The sequence below is a fragment of the Urocampus carinirostris genome, chromosome 12 (genome assembly GCF_059441175.1).
Source record: "Urocampus carinirostris isolate Australia breed hairy pipefish chromosome 12, RoL_Ucar_1.0, whole genome shotgun sequence".
Lineage (NCBI taxonomy): Eukaryota > Metazoa > Chordata > Actinopteri > Syngnathiformes > Syngnathidae > Urocampus > Urocampus carinirostris.
The window spans coordinates 28716223-28743743 of NC_142360.1; the positions used below are offsets into that span (position 1 = coordinate 28716223).

The following is a 27521-nucleotide window of genomic DNA, read 5'->3' on the forward strand; positions in this document are numbered from 1 at the left end:
CAAAATACTGCAAACCATTAGGATATCGTCGTATTTGCTTTCAGCGCGGACTGCACTGAGCGGGAGAGAGAGGGAGTTCCTTGTGCTGTGTGCCGTTAAAGAGTGCTTTTCTGGCTTTTTTGATAATTTGCCGTCTGATCTTTAAGTTTTCATCATAAAGAATCTCAACAGTGAAAAAAAAATAGTTTAATGAGCTTACATTTAAAGGGTTTCTAAGGGATTTACAGGCAAAACGTGGTATGTTGGAGTACCACCCTGGCTTTCAACTGCAGTTGAGAATTTACCCTTTTATGCCGGCCAGAACCAAGAGGAAATTCAGTGTTGCATCGGTTTGCATGCAACAACTTTGAGTTATGATCAATTTAATTTGAAATGCCACAGAAAATGAGTTGTTGTCACAGACCAGAAAGGGACACAGGACCCAATAGCGCTCGTTTTCTCAGTTTTTATTAATCAAGAGGGAGAGCAGGGCTTGCTTCCACGATCCGATGGCTGACGGACAAGGGGAGCGGGCAATGCGGAAGTGGCACTTCCGTGTCTAGCGAGGAGGATCGGAGACAGGCGGGAATTACAAGTCGCTGGCCGGGATTGGAGAGCAAAGGCGGTGTCAATTTTAGAAACGAGGTCGGCAACAGGAGGCAGGCAGGTAACGGGGCAAAACAGGTCAGGTCCGGAAACAGGTTGGCAACGAAGATCCGGCAGAGAAAAGCAGGGCAGGAACAGAGTCGGACGTAAAGGCTTACTGAGCTGGTGGCAACAGTTGGCATAACGATCTGACGGCTTCCTCTTGGAAGCCGGGGGTTTAAAAAGAGCGCATCAACCAATCAGATGTCCAGGCTGTTGGCGCCAATTAATCAGTCGCAGGTGCTGTGAATCGGTAATCATGACAGTTGTGACTAAATTTAGTATTCCTGACCCCTAGTCAATTGGTTAAGTCTTGTAGCTCTCACTGCTGCGACCTGTGTTTGATTCCAGTTGCATATAATGTCCTATGATCATGCTCAGTGATGTTTTTTTGATTGATCAATCATTGCACATATAAGGTAATGTACCGTAAAGCCTCCTGTAGTAACGCACAAGTCAAAAACTGTATGAATTTTCAATGTTATTCGACCTATTATGCAGTAAATAAGGCGCCTTTCACATTTCTTGTCAATTTTTTTCCATTTTTAGGTCCAGAAAATGTAGTACTGTAATTTGTAATGAGTTACTTTCAGAAGAACACACTAACTGAATTTCTTTTTAAATAAAGAAAGTAGTTACTGTAACTAATTACAGTTTTTTTAGTAAAACGCCAAACACTGCTTAGAGCAGAAGAAAAGTCACAAAACTCCTGTTCAAAATGAGATATATGCTCCATGCAGCTATTGGTCAATTTGTTTCCTGTGTGTGGTTTCTGGTTCATGTTGCTCAGTAGTGGAAGGATTATCCGTCCAAAACAAAGGCTGTGACCAATTCTGGCCTGCTTCCTGACTCCCAAGCCAGCTGCTGGGACCGACCCTCACATTCTTTCTCAGCTCGCCTTCCTGTCAACTCCAATTTTGGGCTGTCCAAGTGTAGGTTTTTTGTTTTTCAATATTTTAGCGGACCGATGTGTTGTTCGGTGGGTTTTGCTCGGTCTTTGGGCCTTGCTCTGTTACCTCTGGTCCTTTTTTGTATTCTGGCCAACCTGCTCCTCTTGTTTCCTATGGGCGAAATGACATATATTCAGCAGGGGCGCCTGACCAACTACATCTGGTACTTTGGTGGACTGGGTGGTGGAGGATTGCTGGTAAGTGCAGAAAAACAACAATAGAAACCAGTTATTTTCAAGTCGTCGTCCAAATGATGTAGGGATGCCGAACTCAGTTTGGCTCAAAACGTCAACCCCAAATTTTTAGCTTAGTTTTTCACTATTAGCCTTTATTAGCATCACACATGCTATTTTTACAAACTCAACCAGTGTTGGCGATTACCTGAACAATGAATTAACCAGGGTTGGGTAGGGTTACTTTAACTGGATTACTTTCAATTTCTTTTGGATGACTCCAATACCAAATATGCAAATAAAAGACAAAAGAAACTAAATATGAATAGAATGATGACTCACAACACGTGGTAAGCTTTCTCTCCTGGCTTTGATCTCTTTGATCTCCGGCAAAACCAGGGTTGGGTAGGGTTACTTTAACTGGACAAAAGAAAAAAAAAAGACAAAAGAAACTAAATATGAATAAAATGACTAAATTTTGTGCAGGCTTGGGGAGTAATGGAATACACGGAACGGCAAAAATGATGTTGGCAAGCTGTTTGGATTTATTTTCATTTTGTTTCTGTCGCATTTTAGGTTAGTTTTGCCCAGGGTTGGGTAGGGTTACTTTAACTGGATTACTTTCAATTACTTTTGGATTACTCCAATACCAAATATGCTAATAAAAGAAAAAATGGTTTACATAAATTTGGATGACATGTCTAAGTGTGGGAGATTGATTGCAAGAGACTGAAGAAGACTCAGTTTACCCCCTTGTTTTTACAATTTAATGACAGACTTCGCCATTGCAAAAGATGGCACTGAACATTAAAGGAAGGAAATTATAGAATAGAATAGAATAGAATAGAATAGAATAGAATAGAATAGACCTTTATTGTCATTGTTACAAAATGGGTTAACATATTGTGAAAACGAATTTGGGCATGACACTCCAGATTCACACATTCACAGTGAGGTAAAAAAAAAAGCCAAGAAGATAAATATAAAGATAAAGGAACAGAGAAGATAAGGTTATAAAACAAGGAATTATGATTATGAACATAAGACAATTGGCACAACTCTTCAACTAACCCACATTCTACAAATCTTTACATACTTCTCTGTTGTTCCACAAATTTTCATCCACGTCACAACGGATGTCCTCTCTTGCTATACGGCTTGTGAGCCAGCATATACAGCAGGGGTGTCATTTAACTCGGGGGCCACACGATAGAACAAACATTCTCTTGGGGGCCGGGCTAGTAGATTAGAGCAAAAGAAAAAGAGAGAGAAATAAATAAAAGAAAGAGAGGGAGAGAAAAAGATGGGATGGGACAAAGAAAGAGAGAGAGAGAAAAGAGAGAGAAAGTGAGAAACAGAAGAGATAGAGAAATAGTGAGAGGGGGAAGAAAGAGAGAGAAAGAAAGAAATCCAAAGAGAAATAGAAAGAGAGAGAAGAGAAGGCAAGAAAGAGAGAAAAGGAAATAATGAAGAGAAAACATAAGAAGGTAAAAGACACAGAGCGAGAAAGAGACATAGAGGAACAAAGAAATAGACTGAAAGAGAGAGCTAGAGAGTGAGACAAAATGGGGGGAGGGAGGTAGACAGAGAGAAAGAGGGAAAGGGAGGAAGAAAGAGATAGAAAGAGAGAAAGAAATACAAGTACATCGTTTGTGAGAGGCGCCTGGCTTTGGCAACATCAAGTGGACATATTTCAACCTGCAGCTCGTTTTTCTCTTTCGCTTCTCTGAGCGTTGTCTCGTGGGCTAGATTCAATCTCTTAGCGGGCCTGATCCGGCCCACGGGCTGCCTGTTTGACACCCCTGATATACAGGACACAATTTTACTAAAATTTACAGTCAATATGCAACACCAACTGTTTCGGCAGTAAATCTCTAAATCCCCCTTTATAAGGACGCTTATTTAACAATCATTGTTGAGACACTGTATGTTGAAAAAGCTATAGACAAACTTTAAATACCCAAAAGGGAACAATTTCATTGGGAGAGAACTAGGAATGGGCGGCGCAATACACAGGGCGCGCGCACTCTTTCCTTTGCTCAGTGGTATATATGACAATATCCTTCTCGTTTGCAGTATTTTGTGACATTTTTACAAAAGAACTTTGCTTCCACCTTGTTTTGTAACCATTATTTAGGACAAAAATGGCAGTCAAAAGGAGCCTCAACACTCTTAAGTAACTGTGGGATGCCGACAAATTTTAAATGGATAATTATATTGATATGGGAGACATTCTCTGGCATTATCAATTTTTCATAGTTTTGATCCAATCATCTAACCTCACACAGTGAAATAAATTCCGCTTACCGTAAATTCCGGACTATAGAGCGCACCTGATTATAAGCCGCACCCACCACATTTCGGGGGGAAAACCGATTTTGTACATAAACAAGCCGCACCTGTATATTAGCCGCCTGCGCCCACATTGAAAAAACACAATTCAAAAACGAAATTAATCCATACCCGATAAAGTCCAATAAACACAGCCGGCAAATTGAACGGGAAATGATACCGGTACTTAATATTAATTGCAGCCCTGCAGAGTCCGGGTGCCCATTGACAGTAATCCAAGGAAAAAAGTGTATATTTCCAAAGGTAAGAGTGAGAAAAATATATATCCACTATTGTCGGCCGTGTCCACTATCACGTCTCACCTTTACTCCACTTCCCGTGAGCCCGCGTTTGCCCCGCCCCTTCTTTCTCATTTGCTCGTACAAAACATATCAGAATAAGTTTCTAAAATAAATACATGACAAAAATATACAGTTGCAAATACATATTATACATGGTTACACATATTTACAAAGAAAGACGGTACACAGAGAGAGTTTCATCTCATCTCATCTCATTAGCCGTACAGCTTATCCTCATTAGGGTCGCGGGGGGGCTGGAGCCCATCCCAGCCATCTCCGGGCAGTGGGCAGGGGACACCCTGAACTGGTTGCCAGCCAATCGCAGGGCACACGGGGACAGACAACTCATTCGCTCATTCACACCTAGGGACAATTTGGACCGGCCAATTCACCTGAAATGCATGTTTTTGGAACGTGGGAGGAAACCGGAGTTCCCGGAGGAAACCCACGCAAGCACGGGGAGAACATACAAACTCCGCACAGGAAGTCTGGAGCTGGATTTGAACCCACGACAGGTTCCCATGACATGAACTGTGCCGCACAAGCGCTAACCACTGCGCCGCCGTGCTGCCCACAGAGAGAGTTTTCAAAGCTTTAATAATAACATTATAACTTTCATCCCAAACCGTGCCTGTGAAGGGTAGCAAAACGCTACTAGCAACACGCTCGCAACACAGTAAAAATCTCTGTTAAGAAAACATACCGTATTTGTAGTAAGCACGGTAAACCGTCCTCACCTTCCTCCTTATAACTTACGTCACCAAAGTCGTCCTCCTTCAGTATTGGAAAGAAACTTTGTCATATAGACGCCGTCCCACGCTCCCTTATTCAAAAACAAAGTAAAGTTTACGTGCGGTAGCTCTGTTTACTTCTATGTCGGATTGCTCGATTGCGTTTAACTTGAAAGTTGCATCATGTGCCTTTATTTTTGCAATTTGCATGATGAGGAAATGTCTACGCCAATTTAATTTGTGCACAAGCTAAGAAGTTGCAGTCGAAATCTTACCCTTCGTACTCGAGCGCCGCTGGGGGCCGTTGGAAAAATTACAAAAATTGGCCGCATCACTGAATAAGCCGCAGGGTTGAAAGTTTGGGAAAAAAGTAGCGGCTTATAGTCCGGAATTTACGGTAATTAGCTTTTGTCTGGCGAGCGGGTTTGGCAGTGTTGGTGAATTTTGTTTTCAAATATATGGTGTGGCTCTCTCCAGAAATAGATCAAACTATTTTTGCTTTTATGACTCTTTGGGTCAAAAATGTTCAAGACCCTTGCTCTACTGCTTAGAAAGAATCTTCTGTAATGCTTTAGCCAGCCTCCACAGGCATCTGCTGTGACGTCACTGCATGCTGCATTCATGGCATCCAGAAGAGTCATCTGAGTGTGAGATTGGCGATTCTCCACTTGCCATCTGCCATGTGCAGATTTCATTTCCCCCCTGGGATTGAGGAATGGGGAGGATGGTGGAAGAAACTCCATTACCATTCGGTAGTGGTTTCCAAACCATTCCCTGATTATGATAAAGCAGTGGGTACTCAAGTCTCGCCTCCCATATCCTCCACTAGGCCGCCTGACACCTCTTCCGCCTCTTCTTCTGCCTGGAATCTGTACAATTCCTTGTCCTCCCATTGTCAGACAGTGTCAGACAGGACAAAAGGAAGACTGAGATCACTTGCGCTCGTTTCTTGGTTTTATTGAAAGGAAGGAAATGACAAGGTGGGAGTCTTCCATCCGTTGGTTGGCGGATTGACGGAGCTTCACAGGCGGGTGAAGGCTTGGCGGAAATGGTCGCGGACAGGCGTAATCGTAGTGTTCGGAAAAGAGTTCAGGAGTCAGACGGGCAGGGCAGATTACAGAAATGGGTCGGCAACGGAGATCAATCAGAAGAAAACAGGGAGCAGGCAAAGAGTCAGAGGTACGGGCTTACTGAGCTGAAGGCAACAGGTAGCATGAGTACAATCAGACAAAGTGTTACCGGAAGCTGGGGATTTAAATGTACAGGGTGCGCCAATCAGCTCTAGCAGGGTCTGCTCTAGCTTTTTACTGTATATACTTGCCAGTTGATGATACAGAGATCCCTGGGTTTTTGCAGTTAATGGGGACCACAACCCCCTGCGAGAGACAAAATCTGCAGAGTAGACCTTCATTAAAAGCCCCCAAGGATCAAACTTGCTTAGAGATGACTACCGTAAATTCCGGACTATAGAGCGCACCTGATTATAAGCCACACCCACCACATTTTAAGAGGAAAACCGATTTTGTACTTACACAAGCCGCACCTGTATATAAGCCGCATGCGCTCACATTAAAAAATGTAACACAAACACAAAATTAACCCAAATCCGGCTTCGAGTCCCGCGATTGAAACTAAATGTCCTTCATTAAAGTACACAGTCCAAAAATCACAGCCGGCAAAATGAACGGAAAAATGATACCGGTACTTAAGGTTTGATGCAGACCTGCAGAGTCCGGGTCCTGTTGAAAGTAATCCAAGGAAAAAAGTGTATATTTCCAAAGGTAAGGGTGGGAAAAATATATATCCACTATTGTCCGCCGCATCCACAAACAGGTGTCTGTTCCTCACCTTTACCCCACTTCCCGTCACCCCGCGTTTGTTCCGCCCCTTCTTTTTCATTCGCCCGTGCAAAACATATCAGAATAAGTGTCTAAAATAAATACAAATAAATACATTACAAAAATATACAGTTGCAAATACATATTATACATGGGTTACACATATTTACAAAGAAAGATGGTACACCGAGAGAGTTTTCAAAGCTTTAATAATAATAATAATATAACTTTCATCCCAAACGGTGCCTGTGACAGGGCAGTTAATGGTAGCAACACGCTCGCAACACAGTAAACGGGTCTGGTAAAAAACATACCGTACTTGTAAAAATCACGGCAAACCGTGCTCATCTTCCTCCTTAGAACTGAAGCCATCAAAGTCGTCTTCTTCAGTGTCGGAAAGAAACTTTGTCATATAGACGTCGTCCCATGCTCCCGCAGTCTCACTTGCGCTGTCACTGTCGCTGGAACTCTCATCCACTCCTGATTACGTGCAGTAGCTCTGTTTCCTTCTTTATCTGACTGTTCGATTGCTTTTAGCTGAAAGCTGCGTCATGTGCCTTTCTTTTTGCATTTTGCATGATGAGGGTATATTTACGCTAATTTAATTTATGCACAAGCCAAGAAGTTGCAGTCTTCCTCGGCGCATATATTCCACCGGTCTAAATCTTACCTTTTGTACTCGAGCGCCGCTGGCGGCCGTTAGAAAAATGACATAAATTGGCCGCATCACTGAATAAGCCGCAGGGTTGAAAGTTTGGGAAAAAAGTAGCGGCTTATAGTCCGGAATTTACGGTACCTCACCGTCTGAGAGCATACTGATATATTAGCTCTTATCATAACATTAGTTTGTCAATCAAACATGTGTGTTTGTGATTGGTGGAGAGCATAAAGAGCACGCTGAAGTGAAAGGCGGACCAACATCACAACTAATGATGTAGGAAATAGCGATGATTGCACACAACTGATTTCATGCATGTACAAAAAGCTGCATTTTCAATTTGCACTAGTGATACAATGTTGGGAGGATGGAACAAGTAGTAAGGATTGACCGATAAGAGTTTTTCAGGGCCAATACCGATTATGAGAATCAAAAGGAGGTCGATAATCGACATTTGGAGCGATATTTGCTGTAAAAGCTAAATAATTGGCGTAAGGAATTTTCAATATTGCGAAAAGACACAAAGAATTTTTTTATTATTCCAATTAAAACTTTAATAGCCATCTGAAATCTGTAACGGTAAAAAATAGAATATTAAAACAACTGACGTGAATAATTTTTCACCTAAACCGATAAACAAACAGTGAAAAAAAAAAATTAGGCTTATCAGCAACTTGTTCAGATAGAGAAAAACTAAAATAGCGCCCTGATTTTTTTTACAATAAATAAATAGCAATCTCACTACAACCAACCTGATTTAAATTAACTTAAAACAAAAAGTGCATTGAAATTTCAACGAAACTGGCAAGTTGAAAAGTGTGGGCACTCTTGTGTTCGAGCCAGATAAGAACTAATGTTATAGTAACAGCGAATCACTAAGCCTGTCACTTTAGCATGCTCTTTATGCTCTGCACCAATCACGAACACACATGTTTGAATGACAAACTAATGTTATGATAAGAGCTAATGTATCGGTATCCACCTGAACGTGCTTCCCTAAAACTAGCAAACTACACTTTTTTTTTTTTTTTTTACTTTTTATTTCTCACACCAATTTTGACAGAGGTTTGATTCCTCCATCATACATCAACACAAAATATATACACTTGACACACTCATAAATAACAGAAGAAACAAAGAAGAAAAAAATACTATTAATAGAAAGGAAGAATAAATGTTCATACAATACATCCATACAAAAAGAAATATGTATATATATATACATATATATAAAATAATAAATCAAAATATACACCCAAAAAAAAAAAAAAAAAAAAAAAAAAAAAACAACGCACATAATAAATAGGGGGAGGTGTTTAGACATCAAGTAAAATTTGTGTGATAGGCTTCCATCTTTTTTCAAATTGGTCAAGTTTCAGTTGAAGTCTTGCAGTGATTTTTTCCATAATGTACATTTGCTTTAATTTGTCTCTCCATTGTTTTATGTCAGGAGGTTGTGGTTTCAGCCAGGACACTGTGATCATTTTCTTTGCTACCAGAAGCATTACCCTTAGTATATATTTCTGTTGACCAGATAGTAATTCTTCTGGCAAAATTCCTATTACGTAAGCCTTTGGGTCCAACCGCAACTCCCAGCCCGTGATTAATTTTATTTCTCTCTGGATACTTCTCCAAAAATTTAATATTACAGGGCAATTCCAGAAAATATGCGTAAAGTCACCGACCCCCCCACAGTTACGCCAGCATAGATTTGAGGTATTTTTATATTTTGAAGTGATAGAGGGTGTATAGAAGAATCGCATTTTTACTTTCCATTCAAACTCCCTCCATGTCGGGCTGTTGGTTATTTTGTGTCCCTCTTTCAATGTTTTTTCCCATTCGTTGTCTTTTATCGCTACATTAGTTTCTTGTTCCCATTTTTCCTTAACTGCCATGTCCTCATTACTGAGATCCATTCTCAGGGCTTTATATAGTTTTGATATAACCCCCTTTATTGATTGTCCTTTTGTATACGATATTAATAATTCCTCTACCTTAGTTGGCTCCTTACATATTTTCCCCCATTCCTCGTGTTTCTGGAGGTAATGCCTTAGTTGCAAATATTTGTAAAAATCATTTCTGGGTAGGTCAAACTCTTGTTGGAGTTGTTCGAATGATTTCATTGCCTGTGCTTCCAATACTTGGGTAATCAACATCAGTCCTTTTTGGGCCCATTTTTGAAACCCTACCTCCATACCCCCAGGTTTAAAATCTGGATTTTTCGCTATTTTGGTAGCCCTATTCACAGATCTTGATATTTTTAATTTTTTTTGTATTGTTGACCAAGTTTTAATAGTTCCCTTAATCCATTCATTCTGGATTTTTAATTTCTTCCACCTCGTGACTGATATGTATGGTAACGATTCCACCAGCATATTTGGACAAGATCGTTGCTCCATGTCCACCCATATCGCATCTTTGTCTGTAGTAATCCACAAGATGAGTGCTTTAATTTGAGCTGCCCAATAGTAATATTTAATATTGGGTAGGTCTAGGCCCCCCTTTTCTTTAGGAGCTAACAGGGTTTTGTATTTTATTCTAGGTTTCTTGTTTTGCCAAAGGAATTTTGCTATTAACTTATTTAACATTTTAAATGTGGATGCCGGGATCAGAATTGGAAGGGATTGAAACAGAAATAATAGTCTTGGTAATATGTTCATTCTGATTGTTTCTATCCTGCCGATAAGACTTAAGGGCAAAATTTCCCATTTTTCCAAATCTTTCCTTATTTCTTTTATCAACATTCCATAATTTGCATCAAACAGCTGTGTGGAATGTGGTGTAATGGTCACCCCCAAATATTTAAACCCTTTATTTGTCCATTTAAAATCAAACCTTTCAATCACATCTGTTGGACATTTTCCTGATATCATCATTGCTATTGATTTGCTCTCATTATTTGAATACCCAGCTACTTCTCCATATATTTTAAGGCTCTCCAACAGTGGTGGTATTGATAACGAAGGTTCCTTCAGCATTACCAACAGGTCGTCTGCAAACAATGATATTTTATGTTCTGTTCCTCCTTCATCCAATATCCCCCTTATTTGCTCATTTTGTCTAATTGATTCTGCGAGTGGTTCTATGCTTATTGCAAACAATAGTGGGCTTAAGCAATCCCCTTGTCGGACTCCTCTTTTGATTTCAAAGAAATCTGAACAGTGACCATTTACTCTAAGACGAGATTTCGGATTTTTATAGATAATTTTCACCCATTCAACAAATATTGGAGGGAAGCCAAAAGCTATAAGTGATTGATGTAAGAAGCTCCATTTCACCCTATCGAAAGCTTTTTGTGCATCCAAGCTCAGTAACATCGAGGGTTGGGTCTTAGATTTTGTGCTCGTAATTATGTTTAGTATCCTCCTAATATTGTTTGCACCCTGCCTTCCCGGAATAAACCCTGTTTGATCATTTCTAATTAATTTCGCTATAAATTTCTGCATTCTTTTTGCCAGTATGCTTGTAAGAATTTTTAGATCATTACAAAGTAAACTAACTGGTCTATAGCTTTCACACAATATTGGGTCTTTTCCTTCTTTGTGCAGGACTGTTATGATGGCTTCCGACCATGCTTTGGGGGGATCTCCTTTTGTTAGAGCATAGTTAAATACTTTCTGCAGTACTGGTGTTAATTCTTCCTTAAAGCTTTTGTAGAACACCCCCGGGAATCCATCCGTTCCTGGTGATTTATTTATTTTTAAGTTATTTATTGTATCTTGTATTTCCTGTTTTGTAATGGGGCGAATAATTTCTAATGTATCCCCCCCTGCTAGTGTTGGTAAATGTAGTTTTCCTAAAAAGTTTTGTGCCGTGTAGTTATCTAAGTCATTTTCTGAGTCCTTGTATAATTCTTTATAATAATCTGCAAATGCTTCTGCTATACCTTTGGGTTTTACTAAACATTGTTTAGAGATAGGATGTTTTATTTGTGATATAATTCTATCTGTTTGGGCCTTTTTAAGTTGGAAAGCTAGCAGTCGACTGGCTCTATTGCCCATTTCATAGTATCTCTGGTTCACAAAGCGCAGAGCCCCTTCTGCTTTATTTGTCAAAAGTTCATCTAATTTGCTTCTGGTTGTTTTTAATACCTGTAATCTGGATTCATTTGGTGTTTTTTTATGTTCTTCTTCTAGTTCCTTAATCTTATCCTCCAATTCCTTCTGATTCTTTAAGCGTATTCGTTTCAGCCGGGACGATATTTCTATTAATTTCCCCCTTATTACAGCTTTCCCTCCTTCCCATAATATTGTTGGAGAAACCTCATTGTTGTCATTGATTTGGAAATATTCTTTTATACACCGTTTTATTTCCTGTACTACGTTTTTATCTGAGAGGAGAGATACATTCATCCTCCAATACCTAAAATGGGGTTCATTGTCTAAACTTAATTTCAAAGTAATTGGAGAATGGTCACTTATAGTAATATTCTCTATACCACACTCTACTACTGTATGCATATGTTGTCTTGAAATGTAAAAGTAATCAATTCTCGAGTAGCTGCCATGCGGGTTTGAATAGAAAGTATAGTCTTTGGTTTGGGGATTCTTCTCTCTCCATGGATCTATCAATCCCAATTCTTTAGTTATGTTATTTAACATCCTCGACGTCTTTGTATTTGTTCCGTGTACTGAAGGATACTTGTCCACTTTGCAATTCTGTACAGTGTTAAAGTCACCTCCTATAAGTAACATTCCCTTCGCACAGTTGGTTATTACTTTAGCTAATACTTGAAAAAAAGTCCCCTTTTCCTCAACTGGTGCATAAACATTCATTATTGATATTTCCCAACCGGCCATTGACCCTATAATCATTATATATCGCCCCAGATTGTCCTTCACTTCTTTTTCGACTTTAAACGCCACCCCTTTTCCAAGTAAAATTGCTACTCCCCTCCTTTTACCATAGGATGCGTAGAACACCTGGTTCACCCATTCTCTTTTTAGCTTCTTATGTTCAATCTCGGTCAAATGTGTCTCTTGTAATAAGGCTATTGAGCTCTGCAATGTCTTGAGTTGATTCAATATCTTTTTTCTCTTGATGGGGTGGTTTAGCCCATGTACATTATATGAAACAATATTTAGATTGCTCATGCTTTGTATTGAGTCTCACTGGTTTTTGAAGCATACAGAAACACTACATTAATTACTAACACCTCCATTGACAAAACAAACCAAATTACTAACAAACATATTGACAAGCACACATAATTTCCCACCAAAAAAAAAAAAAACACACCCAAAAAACAAAAACCCATGTCTTCCAAGAGTCCAATTGGAGAGTTGTGGCTACCCTCCTGGAAATATGCACTCAGTGCGTGAACAACTTTTGTACCGTCGTCCATAGTTATAACTAACTAAATATTTTAAAGTAGCTCTATGCCAATATATATACATACATTGTTTTAATTTAAAGATAACAATTTTACTTGGTATTTTACTTACTTCTAACTTATTGAATTTATAATAGAAAGGGCATATATGGTCCTTACTCTTTCTCCCCAAATCCGAATATGGCTTCGTTTTGCTCCATAGGAGCTTGTAAGTCACCTTCTATGATGGGGATGTTCCCTTGTCTTCCTCTCGATTCCGGTCACTGTGGTCCAAATGTTCTTTGACAACATCTTTTGCAGTGTCTCCGTGTTGTCCTCTTCCACTTCGATCCCCATTTCTTTTAGCAATGTTGCTGCCTCCATCAGTGTAGAGAATGTTCTTATTCCTGAGTCCAAAAACATCTTCAGCTGGGCGGGATATGGTGATTGTGCCTTTACGTTCTTTTCCTTTAACTTTTTGATAACGTCCCTTACTTGTTTCCTCTTTTTTTGGATTTCTGTGGTGTAATCTTGGTTGAAGTAAACGGTCTTGCCTTCGTACGTTGTCTTCTGCTTCCATGCTTCTTTCATTACGGATTCTTTCACTATGTAGTCGGTGAAACGTACGATAATTGCCCGTGGCAGTGCTTTACCTTGAAACTTGTTCCCCAGTGAGCGGTGTGCCCTCTCAATGCGCACATCCATATGCTCGGTTGTCGGAATGTTCGATTTAATAAAGTTTGTTATGAAGCCGATTGTGTCTTTTCTCTCGGCACCCTCGGGAATCCCATGTATCCTAATGTTGTTCCGTCGTGATCTCGACTCCAAGTCCTCACACTTTGTTGCTAGTTTGGTGGTTTGTTGGAGCAAGGAGACTGTTAATTGCTCTAGTTTTGACGTTCGCTCTTCCGTGTTAGCATGTAGCTCCTCCATGCTTTCCACCCTCCGCTCCAGCAACACAGTGCGCTCCAGAAGTTCTTCGATGCTCTTTTCCAGTCTTGTCATCGCAATCTTGCTATCCCTTGCTGCTTCAGTGTGTTCTTGCCGTAATTTACGGATTTCGTGGAGGATGGCCGAGTCACGTCCCTCGTCGACCGATGCCATTCCTTCTGCTCCCTCGATCTTTTTCTCGTTAGCGCACTTTTCCTCGACAAGTTTCCCCTTCTTGACCATGTTTTATTGAATAATTTGTCTTTAATATGAGTCACAATTTATACCTTTTCTGTCTTTCTCCAAGTATTACATTACTCTTTAGTGATTTTTGTCAGAGCTACTTTCCTTGCTGCCGTCTACCTCATTGCGCCACCGGAAGTCCAAACTACACTTTTTACCCCATCTTTCTTTAAAATATTATCATCTGTCTTTTGTCACAATCACAGGCATGTCGGGAAGAGTTAGCAGAGCTGCCGCTCTAACGCTATTATTACTGCTTTGGAGACTCTGCCCGAGTCGCTTATCAAATCAGAAGGTGCAGGGTGGGTAGCATTTAAAGAGAGACAGGAGCAGGAAAGAGCAAGGCTCGGCTGGATCTGAGCCTAAATAACGAATAAATAAAAATGCTGATACCGATATCCGTCAAATTCCCAAATATCGGTGCCTAATAATCCTGTCAGAAGTACTTTTGAGATTTTCAAGTCTGAGCAGAGAAACATCCTACTTTTTATTATATATTTTATCCATTTGGTAACACTCCTTTCAGTAGGTCAGAGATTTTATCCAATCGCTGGCCAGCTAGCCCTTGTCGTAAGCCTATATGAAATCTGCCCGAAGCCTTCAGAATCAACAGTGTTGATGTCTGAGCACTGTAAAAGAATGCCACATACAGCTTAATGGATAATTACAATATTCAATCAGATCCTAAGATGGCGACATTAAGGCCAGCTAGAAGGCCTCATTGAACGTGGCATGTCTAGTGATTGGATACTCACTTAAGATCAACCATCATATTTTTTTTTGTTTGTATTGTTAAAAATGTGTCGTGTTAAAAATGTGGCCAAGGGATATGACAACTAAGATTTGATCGCAGATATTCTTGCAAAGCCATTTTAAAGACGGACCTTTCAAGAGAAGCATGTTTGCATTATTATGGATGATGATTCATTTTATTTAATGGTCCAGTTTTATTGATATTAAAATGCCAGTCTGTGTAGGATTTCGTGAACCGTAATGCCATAAATCAGACATGTTCAACAGATCACTCTATCATTTCTATCAAAAGTTATGATTTTTTTGAACAGATGCAGCCCAAATGCTGTCTCCGGCCACTAGAAGGCAGTGTAGGTTTGTATAGTGTGGTGAGTCTGTGAGTGATGAGAATACTTCATTCATTCAACTGTTAAATAAACCAATTCAGTGCCAAACATAAAAATATTTTTTCCCTATTGTTTGTGAATAAATGCGTTGTTTGGACAAGATCCCTTGAGTGTAATATGTAGAGTTGGTCACTAATCTAGGCTGAATGAAAAATCATAAAAATGAAACACAAAGCAAAAAATTTGGAGTTGACAATCTTCTCAGAACAGAAAGTCTGGAGTTTCTATTTTTTTTTTTTATATATTTTTATTTCTGGAGTTTCGAGGAGAAGAAATACTGAATTGCATGCAAAGAGCACTATATTATATACTATATTATATATCTGTCAAGCATGGGGGTGGAAAACTCAGTTTTTTGCAAAGGCCCGAGAGCCAAACTGAGTTTGACATTGTTGGCAAATGATGGTATATGGATGGGTATTGTATTTAAGTGGCACCCAATAGGACATCACCAAAGGCTTAGGTGTGAAATGCACAGCCCGCCATCGGTTAAACACCAACTTCTTACATCATGACAAGGGCCCTGACGCCCATTCATTTAAAGACAAGATTCCAAAGAATACCTGTTTTCTTAAACATGATTTAATCAGGAGCATACATGTTTTCATCGTAGGATGGGCATTTTTGTACTTTGTCAAAGGGAAATAGTGTTACAGTTGCTTTTGCACTCGTTCTCTGAGTTGACAAGCTAATCAAATGTTTACAGGGCCCCTAACAATAACAGTAATCTTCAGTTAAGTGTAAGTGGAATCGCTGTGCGCTATTAGAGCTTCACATGAGTGGCAAAAACAATTCTGGCCTACAAGAGTAGAATGTCTTTCTGGGAAAGCTGCTGAATCAGCAATACGAAAAATGCAGAGGCCGCTGTTTTGGGCAGTTTTCACATCTGGGGTAACCTACCTGACTACCTGTAAGAGATGGTGGTTATATTCAATGTCGTTCTTCCTGGGATAATGGAATGTCTGCTGAGTCAACAAAACCAAACATTCTGAGTCGACTTTTTTGGGGTATTACCTATTTGACTGCCTGTGTAAGATGGTGGTCATATCTAAACTCCTTCCCCCTTTCCTCGGGTTGACAAACACAGAAACAGACAAACAAACAGATATAAATCCTTAGATCTCAACTAAAACATTACCACCACCAGTGTTCCCTCTAAGCTGCGTGTGTGCGCAATCGCGCACTGCCTGCACATTCTCAGCGCACAAGAAAATCTAGCCAGCGCACAAAAATCAGGGCTCAAAATTACTAATTAAGAAGCGACTTAAGTCAAAGTTACAGTGCATGAAGGTAAAAATACACGGGTTCCCCTGACGTTGTGTCCTAAATGCGGTATTTTGAAGTCGAGTCGAAGTACAACGAAGTTGAGTAAAGTTATTAGAGTTTGTCGAGAACCGGCTTCTTCGGCTCGGCTCACTAAAAGGAACTAAACGGCTCTTCAGGTTGTTTTTGCTTCTTTAATCCCAACATAACCAAATATTATGTAAAATTATGCACAAAATGACTCAAAGGAAGGGGGAATAGAACAAAAAAGAAAAAAATACCAAAATGAAAAAGTAGTGAAAAGTGAAACGAAACAAAAGGAAGAGAAAAAAAGAAGGAAAAATTTAGAAAAAAAGCCAGAAAAAAAGAAAGAAATGTAGGAAAAAAGTAAATACAGAACAAAAAGAAAAAAGTAACAGCTCGGAAAAAATAAACACAATGAGATTTTTTTTAAGGAATTTTTAAAAAAGTAGAAAAAAAACACGGAAAAAGTTTGTGTTGCATTCAAATAATTTCCAATAAAATCAAGTGAATCTTGTTGCCAACATTGTACTTCCACTAAAAAATGTGATTAAGTACAGTTCTGTATACAACCGACGAAATAAGCCCCCCAAAATGTTAATATTATGCGACAAAATATATCAGGAAATAAAAAGAAATGCATATCTTGTGAAAGAATTGTAAGAACAAACGACGTTTGTAGGCTGTACAACCTTTGCAATCGCACATGAGTCAATTCATTCAAAAGAGAAAAATAATTTTGCGTTGCCGGAAACTCAGCACAATGTCAAGTTTTGGACATGTTTGATAATGACTTAGTTGCCACACTTGGGATTGCCGTTGCTCACTGTTGTTTCAAGCGTTGCTCACCGACTTTGTGTGAACGCTCAGACACGAAGAAAATTACATTGACCACCACCCTTGCTTTGCTTGCAGACAATATAAAAGGGGCATTATTTTCTTTCAATTTTACATTTTTCGATATTATTAATTTAAAGTTTAAAGCAAGCATAGAACATATGGATGATAACTTGTTTTTTTCTGTTATCTTTTAGATGCTTGTTCCTGCCGTATCCTTCATCACTTTGGGTAAATGCAGTTGTTGCTGGAATGATGGCTTGATGGTAAGATCTTCACCAAACTCGTGATTAATTAATAACAAACCACTTTTACAGCATTTTCACATTTCTCTCAAAGAACACCTTCCTGTTAAGCTGATGTATCACCAACAGCATTACACTGCAGCCTTTGGTAGGAGGTATGCTAATGCTAATCCAACCGTAAGAATTAAACAAGGGTCCTTTTGTCTGGAAATATGCAACAAAATCAGTTTGGCACACACAATGTTAGTCATATGCACAGCTGCAGAGTATTTGTGACTTAGAACCTAATTTTCTTGTTTTTTAGACATAATGAAATAACATGAAAATAAACAAATCATGCAATTACATGCCAAAGGTGTTCCCTCTTTCAAGCATCCATTCATTCACCTCATGCACTCGTTCACATGGGTCTCATACATATCAATAAAAACATACCACGTAAAATTTGTCTCCCTCTCCAATTACTTAAGATCGTTGAGGCTCATTTTGAGCGTTGTTTTTTTTCCTAAAAAATGGTTTCAAAACCAAGTGCAAGCAGAGTTATTTTGTAAAATGTCACAAAATACTGCAAATGAGGATACTGACGTATTTACTTTTAGTGCAGACAGCACTAGGCAGAGACACACACTTACCGCTCACCCAATTAAATTGATCTGTGTGGTTGTCTGGCATTTCTGTCTGTTTACATTTCTCTGTGGGTTTTCATCATAAAGTGTCTCAAAGGTGAACCTGAAATTTATAATGAACTTCCATATAAAAGATTTCTTAGCGACATACAGCCAAAACGGGGTCTGTTGGTGTGACACCTTCACTGCAAACTGTAGTGGGGAGTAAATTCTTCATATATTGGACCGAACCATTTGTGCTATTAGCGCCACGTCAGCTATGCGTGCAGTAAATTCGACTTTGGACTTATCAGATTTGGTACGCTATAGATGACATTTCCAAGATTTTTATTTTATTTCTGAGCCATATGTACTCATAAAAGGGGCCATATATGGCTCACGAGTCATAGGTTCCCAACCTTGCTCTCTACTAGCCCAGCTACTTGATTGTGCCTCACCATGTATGCTAATCCAACTAGCATCTTACACCCTGCCATGATGAGAAACAACAACTTTCGTGTGATTCAACTTTCAGAATGGCCAGAAAAATAGAACTTTCACGTGAAACCCGACAGTCTATTTTTGTTCAAAGAAATGAAGGCTATTCCATGGGAGATGTTGTCTAAAAACTGAGAGTTCCAACAATAGTGTGTACTAATCCTTTCAGAGAACAGCAGAACACCTAATAAACTAGAGAATGACTTCTTCATTGAAAACACATAATTGTGTGTGTACCGTATTTTCCGCACTATGAGGCGCACCGGGTTATAGGGCGCACCCCCAAAAAATAATTTTTGGTGCTATATTTTCCATACATAAGGCGCACCGGATTATAGGGCGCTACAATGGGAACGTCGACAAAACAGTCAGATAGTTCAGTCCAACTTATTCCCCCCTTAACATTCCCAAAGCTTGCAAAGAAGCAAATATGTGTCGAGAACATGTGCGGATGCGGTGTCCGTACGATGTCACTCAAATGCATCGTTCCATCATTCGGAAGGTTAAAGTCTTGGGATTCAAGAAATGCCAAACATTTCTTAGTTTCCAATTTATTTTTTGCCTGCAACTTTGTGGAAGTACGAATTTTATTGTGCAGGGAAACGGGGTTCTTTACTGTGCGTATGACAATAAACACTTTGAATTGAGTTTAGTTTAAAAATCGACTCATCACAGAAACATCAAGATCGTTCTAAAACAAGATACCGGCAAAATATAAAGCCGCATAGCTCACCTAAGTTCTCTTGCAGCCTTCACGTTCATTCATGATACGTAACCATGGTCTTCTTACAACCGTGAGTGTAGTAAATCCAGGAGAGTAAAATTTTTACAAATACAGAATAGTAAAAAATGTTTTCTCTATGCCGTAGTGCAACCCAACGTGTGATTCACATTCATCTTTTTCGGCCAATTGCAGACTTTGTTTCGCCCCTTTAGCCTATGCGAGCCTGTAAATGATAAAAAGGATCCCCCCCCTTTACCTCCGAATAACTTTAGCCAATAGTGACTGATTCAAATGATGATTGACACATTGGTGAGGAAATGAAACACCGGTATATAAATCCCAGCATACACCGCGGACTAAAAAGGGGAAAAATCTAGTCGGCGGCTGCTTGCCTTAGTTGCAAGACTTTGCGACTTAATATTGATCCATATATAAGGCGCACTGTATTATAAGGCGCATGGTCAGCTTTTGAAAAATATAAAGGCTTTTAGGTGCGCCTTATAGTGCGGAAAATCCGGTAAATTTTGGAAGGTAGTGTGTATACTGTATATCCATATATACAATTTTAATTTCATGATTTTGTTGCTCTCTAGATGTGCGGGTCGGCGTTGGCTGCTGTGGTGGGCCTGGTAGGAGCAAGTTACTGCTTCATCATTTCGGGCCTTGCCTTGATGCAAGGTCCCCAGTGCTTCACTTCTCTTGGATGGTCATACCCCTTTGCTGATAAAGGAGGAAGGTAGCGACTAGCAGGGACCTCCAGTGAATACGCTTTTTCTTTGGAAAACAGAATAACACTATAGTATTTGGTCAAAATATTATATTTATAAAACAAAAGCCATTCAACATATGTAGGTTGTATCCATTTATTTGACCAATTATTGAACAGAATCAGAATTCTTCCTTTAATATTGTAAGGGATACCATTGTGCCAGTGTTGGTACTGGTGCTGATTCCATTCTTTTTTATAAGGGGAATAATGGTAACACTGAGGTAGATACAAGTATTAGAGGCCCTCTAAAACCTAATGACTGTTAGGAATTTAATATTAAAATGTACCGGTTACCAAATTGTTCGAATTAGTTATCTGACTCCATTAACCAAACACAACCTACGTTCACCTAACAATGCACGTTCGTTTCTTGATGGAAAAGATGACCAAGAGACCGGCATTTCCACACGGGGGCAGATTTAATTTCTTAAACAATTTAGCTAAGTGAACTCCATCGAATATGGCCGAATTAGCCGAATTAGTGTCGCTCGAGTCTCTGTCAAGCCTCCTCTCTCAATCTTCTCGCTTCTCTCTCAGCCCACGTTTTTTCCGCAAGCTGGTGTGTCGGCTCCTCCCATGGGCGTGCCAGGGAAGCCCCCACGTGGGGTCCACCCCCTCGCCTCGATGTCTGAAAAAACTCAAAACAGCAGAGCGTTTATCAAAGCAATGCCTGCCGTTCTTCGTCAGAGTCTTGTTATCAAAATTCCCCAGCCAAAACATTCCGCATTTGGAACAGCGTGACCTTAAGCCCACTCAGTGAAAATCTTCATTGCATTCAATAAATATAACTTGTATTCAATCGTATAAAATATTTTATAGTCAAATGTATAAAATCCTTCATGACTTTAAAGAAGTCTGTTGCAATGCTCCTCAAAATCGAACATATCTTCTCTTGACCATTATGAGCTGTATTTTAGTCGCTGTTCAACAATCAGGACCTATAGATTCCAAATTAGAGGAGGGGTCTCAAATTCATTTGACTTGGTTGGTGCAAATTTCTAAACCGGCAGGTATTTTTTTTAAATGCACATTTATATCCTAGTTCATGTATTTCTCCCAATTTTTTCAATCAATATTTTGTTTTTTGTTTTAATATTTTATTGTTATGAATCTGAGAAAATAAAGGACAATTATTATGTGATGATTTTGAAATATTTATTTAAAATGATCTGTCTTTTTGGGGATGGAACGAAAACATGTTTTATTTTAGAATGTAATCAATTCGTTGGTATTGACAATTTAAAGAGTGGGTATCGTATCGGTCTGAAAAAGTGAGATTGAACATCTGTGGTGATTGAACTAGGAAAAAAAAAACATTTAGTGGGTTTTAAAGGTGTAAAGAATTGTCTTGACACCGGTGGTTGTCAGTGTTTCAATTTCTTATGTGATTGAATAAACTTAAAATACAAAATATACTCATGAAACATTACTTACATGTTTGTCCTTATTAACATGTTGTTCAGCAAGAATGACCAAAATATATTATCTGACTGGATGAACAACATAAACTCTGTGACAATGTTCTCAACCGTTTTTAAATGCACTCTATATCGGAGTATAGTTTAAGAGCAATTTCTGGTTTACTAAGTCAGACGCCCCCTAGCGGCCTTGGTGAGCTTTGCAACTGGTTCTTAGGGATTGAATGGAGGCCATTGGGCTCATTTTGAGCGTTGTTTTTGTCCTAAAAATGGTTTCAAAACCAAGTGCAAGCAGAGTTATTTTGTAAAATGTCACAAAATACTGCAAATGAGGATACTGACGTATTTACTTTTAGTGCAGACAGACACACACCTACCACTCACCTAATTAAATTGATCTGTGTGGTTGTCTGGCATTTCTGTCTGTTTACATTTTTCTGTGGGTTTTCATCATAAAATGTCACAACGGTGAACCTGAATTGTATAATGAACTTCCGTTGGGATAAATTGGGTTGTTTTGGACTAGGAGCTTGTACTATGAAACTTTCTGCCTTTTAGAGTAATAGTATCTTGTAAAAGTATTGACCCCTACAAGATTTTTATAGATCTTATAGATCCATCCTTTTTCTGCTCATTAATCCTCACTCGGGTCGGGGGGACACTTATAGATAAAAAAAATTCAAATATTTTCCAAGAATCAACAACATGGGAGACACAATTGTGAAAGGACTTAATCTATATAAAATTCTATATTGTGCTAATAAATAGAACAATGAAAAGTAGGTGTTGCAACAATATTGCCCCCCTTTGTGTTAATTCTTTGTCTGTCATGATTACCGATTGAGAGCACCTGCGACTGCTTAATTGGCGCCAACAGCCTGGACAGCTGATTGGCTGATGCACTCTTTTTAAACCCCCGGCTTCCAAGATGAAGCCGTCAGATCGTTATGCGAACTGTTGCCACCAGCTCAGTAAGCCCTTACGTCCGACTATGTTCCTGCCCTGCTTTTCTCTGCCTGATCTTCGTTGCCAACCTGTTTCCGGAACTGACTTTGCCCCGTTCCGCCTGCCTGTTACCCGATCTATTTTGCCCCGTTACCCACCTGCCTCCTGTTGCCGACCTCGTTTCCGAACTCGACACCCTCTTTGCTCTCCAATCCCGGCCAGCGACCTGTAATTTCCGCCAACCTCCGAACTTCCTCGCTAGAAGTGCCACTTCCGCATCGCCCACTCCTCTTGTCCGTGAGCCATCGGATCGTGGAAGCAAGCCCGGATCTCCCTCTTCATTAATAAAAACTGAGAAAACGAGCGCTATTGGGTCCTGTGTCCGTTTCTGGTCTGTGACATTGTCTTTATGGTACGATCACAGTCACAAGTACTTTTGGGTATTTCTCTATAGGTTTTCCACATCTTGAAACAGAAATATTTGCCCATTCTTCCTTAAAAACAGCTCAAGTTTCTTAAGGCTTGATGGTGATTGTTTGTGCACAGCATTTTCCAGATCTTTCCAAAAAATGCTCAATAGGATTAAGGTCTGGACTTTGGCTTGGCCATTCTAACGCCTCCATACTGTTAGTTTTAAACCATTCCATTTAAGAGTTTTCACAGTCCGAAAACTTCAATTTGGGTCTAATCTGACCAGATCACCTTGTTCCATGAGTTTTCTGTGTCTCCTGTGTGGCTTCTTTCGGATGCCAAACAGGCTTTTTTTATGGGAGACGCAGGTGTTCTTTGGTCTTCATAATGCTGTCTGTCTCCTTTCACAGACCTCAGAGCCCATCACAGTGCATTTAAACTGAGACTTGATGACACACAGGTACACTCTGGTTGTTGTTAGTCATTTAGGTCGACATCGGATCTTTCAGAAGTCACCAAGGAACGTTCTGGACACAGTTGGCTGAGCTGAGAGAACAGTGGGCCAATATTTATGCAACACCTACTGGAAGCTGGAAAGCCTGAAATGTGGCAATTTGACAAAACGTTTTTGAGGGCCAATACTTTTGTGAGGCACTGTATGTCACAGACCAGAAACGGACACAGGACTCAATAACGCTCGTTTTCTCAGTTTTTATTTGAAAAAAAAAGGGAGAGTAAGGCTTTCTTGCACAATCCGATGGCTGACGGACAACAGGAGCGAGCGGGGCGGGAGTGACACTTCCGTGTCGGACGAGGAGGAACGGAGACAGGCGGGAATAGCAAGTCGTTGGCCGGGACTGGAGATTAAAGGCGATATCGAGTTCGTAATCAAGGTCGGGAACAGAAGGCAGGCAGAACGGGGCGTAATCAGGTCCAGAAACAGGTCAGTAACAAAGATCAGGCAGGAAAAGGCTTAGCAAAAACGGGGTCGGACGAGAAGGCTAACTGAGCAGAAGGCAACAGTTCGCAACGATCTGACAGCTTCCAAGAGGAAGCCGGGGGTTTAAAAGAGAGTGTCCACCAATCAGCTGTCCGGGCTGTTGGCGCCAATTAGGCAGCTGCGTTCATTGACACTGTATCTGTAACTCGCAATACTAGCTTAGGTAAACATTCAGTTATCAGGAACTTGAGATCCCATCCATTGCCATTAAATAAATGCAAAATTAAGAAAACATCTTAATCTGATTTAATAGTATTTCTTTAAACCAGTGCTTCTCAATGGTCGAACTTGAGGAGCCAGCATTCCACCCTGATAACAAGTTGCGACCGATATCAAGAAAAGAAATCCACTTCTCATTTCTATCGAACAAAAGAATTGTGTACCTTAAAGCAGATTGTAGAATTTATTTATATCAAAACAAAAATAAACTAACAAAACCAAAATGACTTCAAATATGGTATATACTCACATATAAGCCTACATCGCACATTTGCGACCCCCTTCAATTGTTCTAAAAACACACTTACTAAAAAATACATAAAATTAATAACTGTGTACCTAAACAACTATCATTAAAAAATTGTCTTGGAATAAAGATCTTTATACTTTATAAAAAAGCTAGAAATATAAGATTTTTAACAGAGGGTCAATTATACTCCTTAACAGTAGATGGGGATATTGCCCTCTTCTTGTTTAGTCAATCGGCGCTGTCCTAATTCTGTTTGGGTGGTACCACATCTCATTTTATTGTGGTTTTGTCAGTTTTATTTCCCTTTTCTCCCATAATAATGGGTCCCAAGAAATTTAGAGCTAAGGGGATGCAACCTTTGAAAGCAGTGACATCGACAATCAAGTCGGAGAAGGAAACTATTTCATTTTTAACTCATTATTGGTATAAAAGACACATGTCTCGATATCGCCTTTAATCTCCAGTCCCGGCCAACGACTTGCTATTCCCGGCTGTCTCCGGTGGATTTTTTTCTTGAATGGTCACAGCTTGTCATTAGGGTGGAATGGTGGGTCTTTTTTTACTCTTGGGATGGTATTTCATATATTAATGTCATTGGTATTTCATATATTTATTAATGACTCCTTAACATTTGGGGTTTTTGTTGCATTTCTATTGATTTTTCTTTCCTCATTTCAGGTATCTGTTGCAGTCAGAGACGTGGTACGAGTGCCTTCAGCCAATCCACATTGTCGAATGGAATGTGACCCTTCTGTGTGTTCTGTTGGGCTTGGCTGTGCTCGAGTTTATCCTGTGCTTCCTTCAATTGACCAATGGATTGGTCAATGCTGTTTTTCGGCCTTGTTGCTATAAGCAAGAATATAGTTTGAATGCTTAGACCACAGGTTCTCAACCGGTCCGACTTGAGGACCTAGTATTCCAGCCTCGATGACAAGCTGCGGCCCAAATCACGAAAAATATCCACTTTTTTAATTCATCTAAAGAAAGGATTGTGCAGTTTATAACAGAAACAATATAATATACCGTAAATTCCGGACTGAGGAGCGCACCTGATTATAAGCCGCACCCACCACATTTCAAGAGGAAAACCGATTTTGTACTTACACAAGCCGCACCTGTATATAAGCCGCATGCACCCACATTAAAACATGTGACACAAACACAAAATTAGCCCAAACGATCGAGTCCCGCGATTGTAATTGAATATATAGTACACAGTTCAAAAACCACGGCCGGCAAAATGAACAGAAAATGATACCGGTACTTAAGGTTTGATGCAGACCTGCAGAGTCCAGGTACCCGTTGAAACTAATCCAAGAAAAAAAGGCTATATTTCCAAAGGTAAGGGTGGGAAAAATATTTATCCACTATTGTCCGCCGCGACAACAGGTCTCACTCACCTTTACCCCACTTCCCGTCAGCCCGCGTTTGCTCCGCCCCTCTTTTTTAATTGGCAAAACATATCAGAATAAGTGTCTCAAATAAATACATTACAAAAATATACAGGTGCAAATCCATATTATACATCGGTTACACATATTTACAAAGAAAGACGGTACACCGAAAGAGTTTTCAAAGCTTTAATTATAATATTATAACTTTCATCCCAAACCGTGCCTGTGAAGGGTAGCAAAACGCTACTAGCAACACGCTCGCAATACAGTAAACGGCTCTGTTAAAAAAAACATACCGTACTTGTGGAAACCACGGTAAACCGTCCTCATCATCCTCCTTACAACTGACGTCATCAAAGTCGTCTTCCCCAGTCTGGGAAAGAGACTTTGTCAAATAGACGTGGTCCCACACTCCCTTATTCAAAAACCCGATAGCAACACGCTCGCAAAGTGAACTTTACGTGCAGTAGCTCTGTTTCCTTCTTTATTGGACTGCTCGTTTGCTTTTAGCTTGAAAGCTACTTCATGTGCCTTTCCTTTCACAATTTGCATGATGAGGATATGTCTACGCTCATTTAATTTGTGCACAAGCTAAGAAGTTGCAGTCTTCCTCGGCGCATATATTCCACCGGTCTAAATCTTACCTTTTGTACTCGAGCGCCGCTGGCGGCCGTTAGAAAAATTACATAAATTGGCCGCATCGCTGAATAAACCGCAGGGTTAAAGGTTTGGGAAAAAAGTAGCGGCTTATAGTCCGGAATTTACGGTATTCACCTTTTTACAAAAAACTAAATATAAAACAAAATATGCCACATAAACTCGCATATAAGCCTACATTGCGTACAGATAACCCCATGCTATGAAATAGCTCCATACCAAAAGAAATGTAAAATATCAACAAAGCGTTTGTTTTGATTTTGCGGTGGACCCAAATGCAAGGAAGCAGGAAGTACTGCAAGGTGCTCAAAAATGATGGCATTTATGAACAAAATAAAGAAAATAACAAACAAGGTAATAAACAACAATAAAACGATCAAAGTCAATAACAAAAACAAACCTTGGGAACCTAAGATGGACTGAAAAAGGGTGATGGTGGAAGACGTAGGTGGATTATGAAAATTACCCGACACAAAGTGCTGTCCAAAATGTCCTTATGAGGGGTAAAGCTTATTAGGGACCAGTGTGGTGTGATTGGACACACCTGTCTTAATTACAAACGAATAAGGCGCCCTCTGGTGGATGGAGGCCGGGTAGAGCCTAACAGCATGTACCTAAACATCAATGCCTATTCAATTCTGTAGTTAATGAAGAGTAATATACTGTTAAAAACATGAATACATACCTGTCGCGCTCCAGGGCTCCATGCCCTTACAAAATGTTGTATTTTCCCTTACAAAATACAAAAAAACGTGTTTATTTATGTAGTTATGTTGTATTGTACATCTGTTTCGTTATATCATATACATCGTTAATTAACATTTTGTTGTGAGATCCTGAGTTGCTCGACATGAATGAGGTTTATTATAAAAAAAAAAAAATCAAAAATGAAGCAGCTTGGACGTTCACTGTAGGAGGAAAAAATACATGCAAATATAATTAAGTAGAATAATACATTTTCTTATTCAAGTGATGAATTCATTTTCTGCATGGAATTATTGTTGGTTATATACTGATTAAAGGGATAACCACAAA

General features: G+C 39.6%; 1 protein-coding gene across 1 annotated transcript; it reads left to right on the plus strand.

Annotated features, from left to right (window-relative positions):
- The first annotated feature begins 1568 nt into the window (after positions 1 to 1568).
- On the plus strand, positions 1569 to 27521 carry tm4sf1 (transmembrane 4 L six family member 1). The gene is made up of 4 exons (XM_088350478.1): positions 1569 to 1771; positions 17549 to 17617; positions 20017 to 20159; positions 25114 to 27521. Exons 1-4 carry the CDS (start codon positions 1592 to 1594, stop codon positions 25310 to 25312), a joined length of 591 nt encoding a protein of 196 aa, XP_088206604.1. The 5' UTR covers positions 1569 to 1591; the 3' UTR covers positions 25313 to 27521.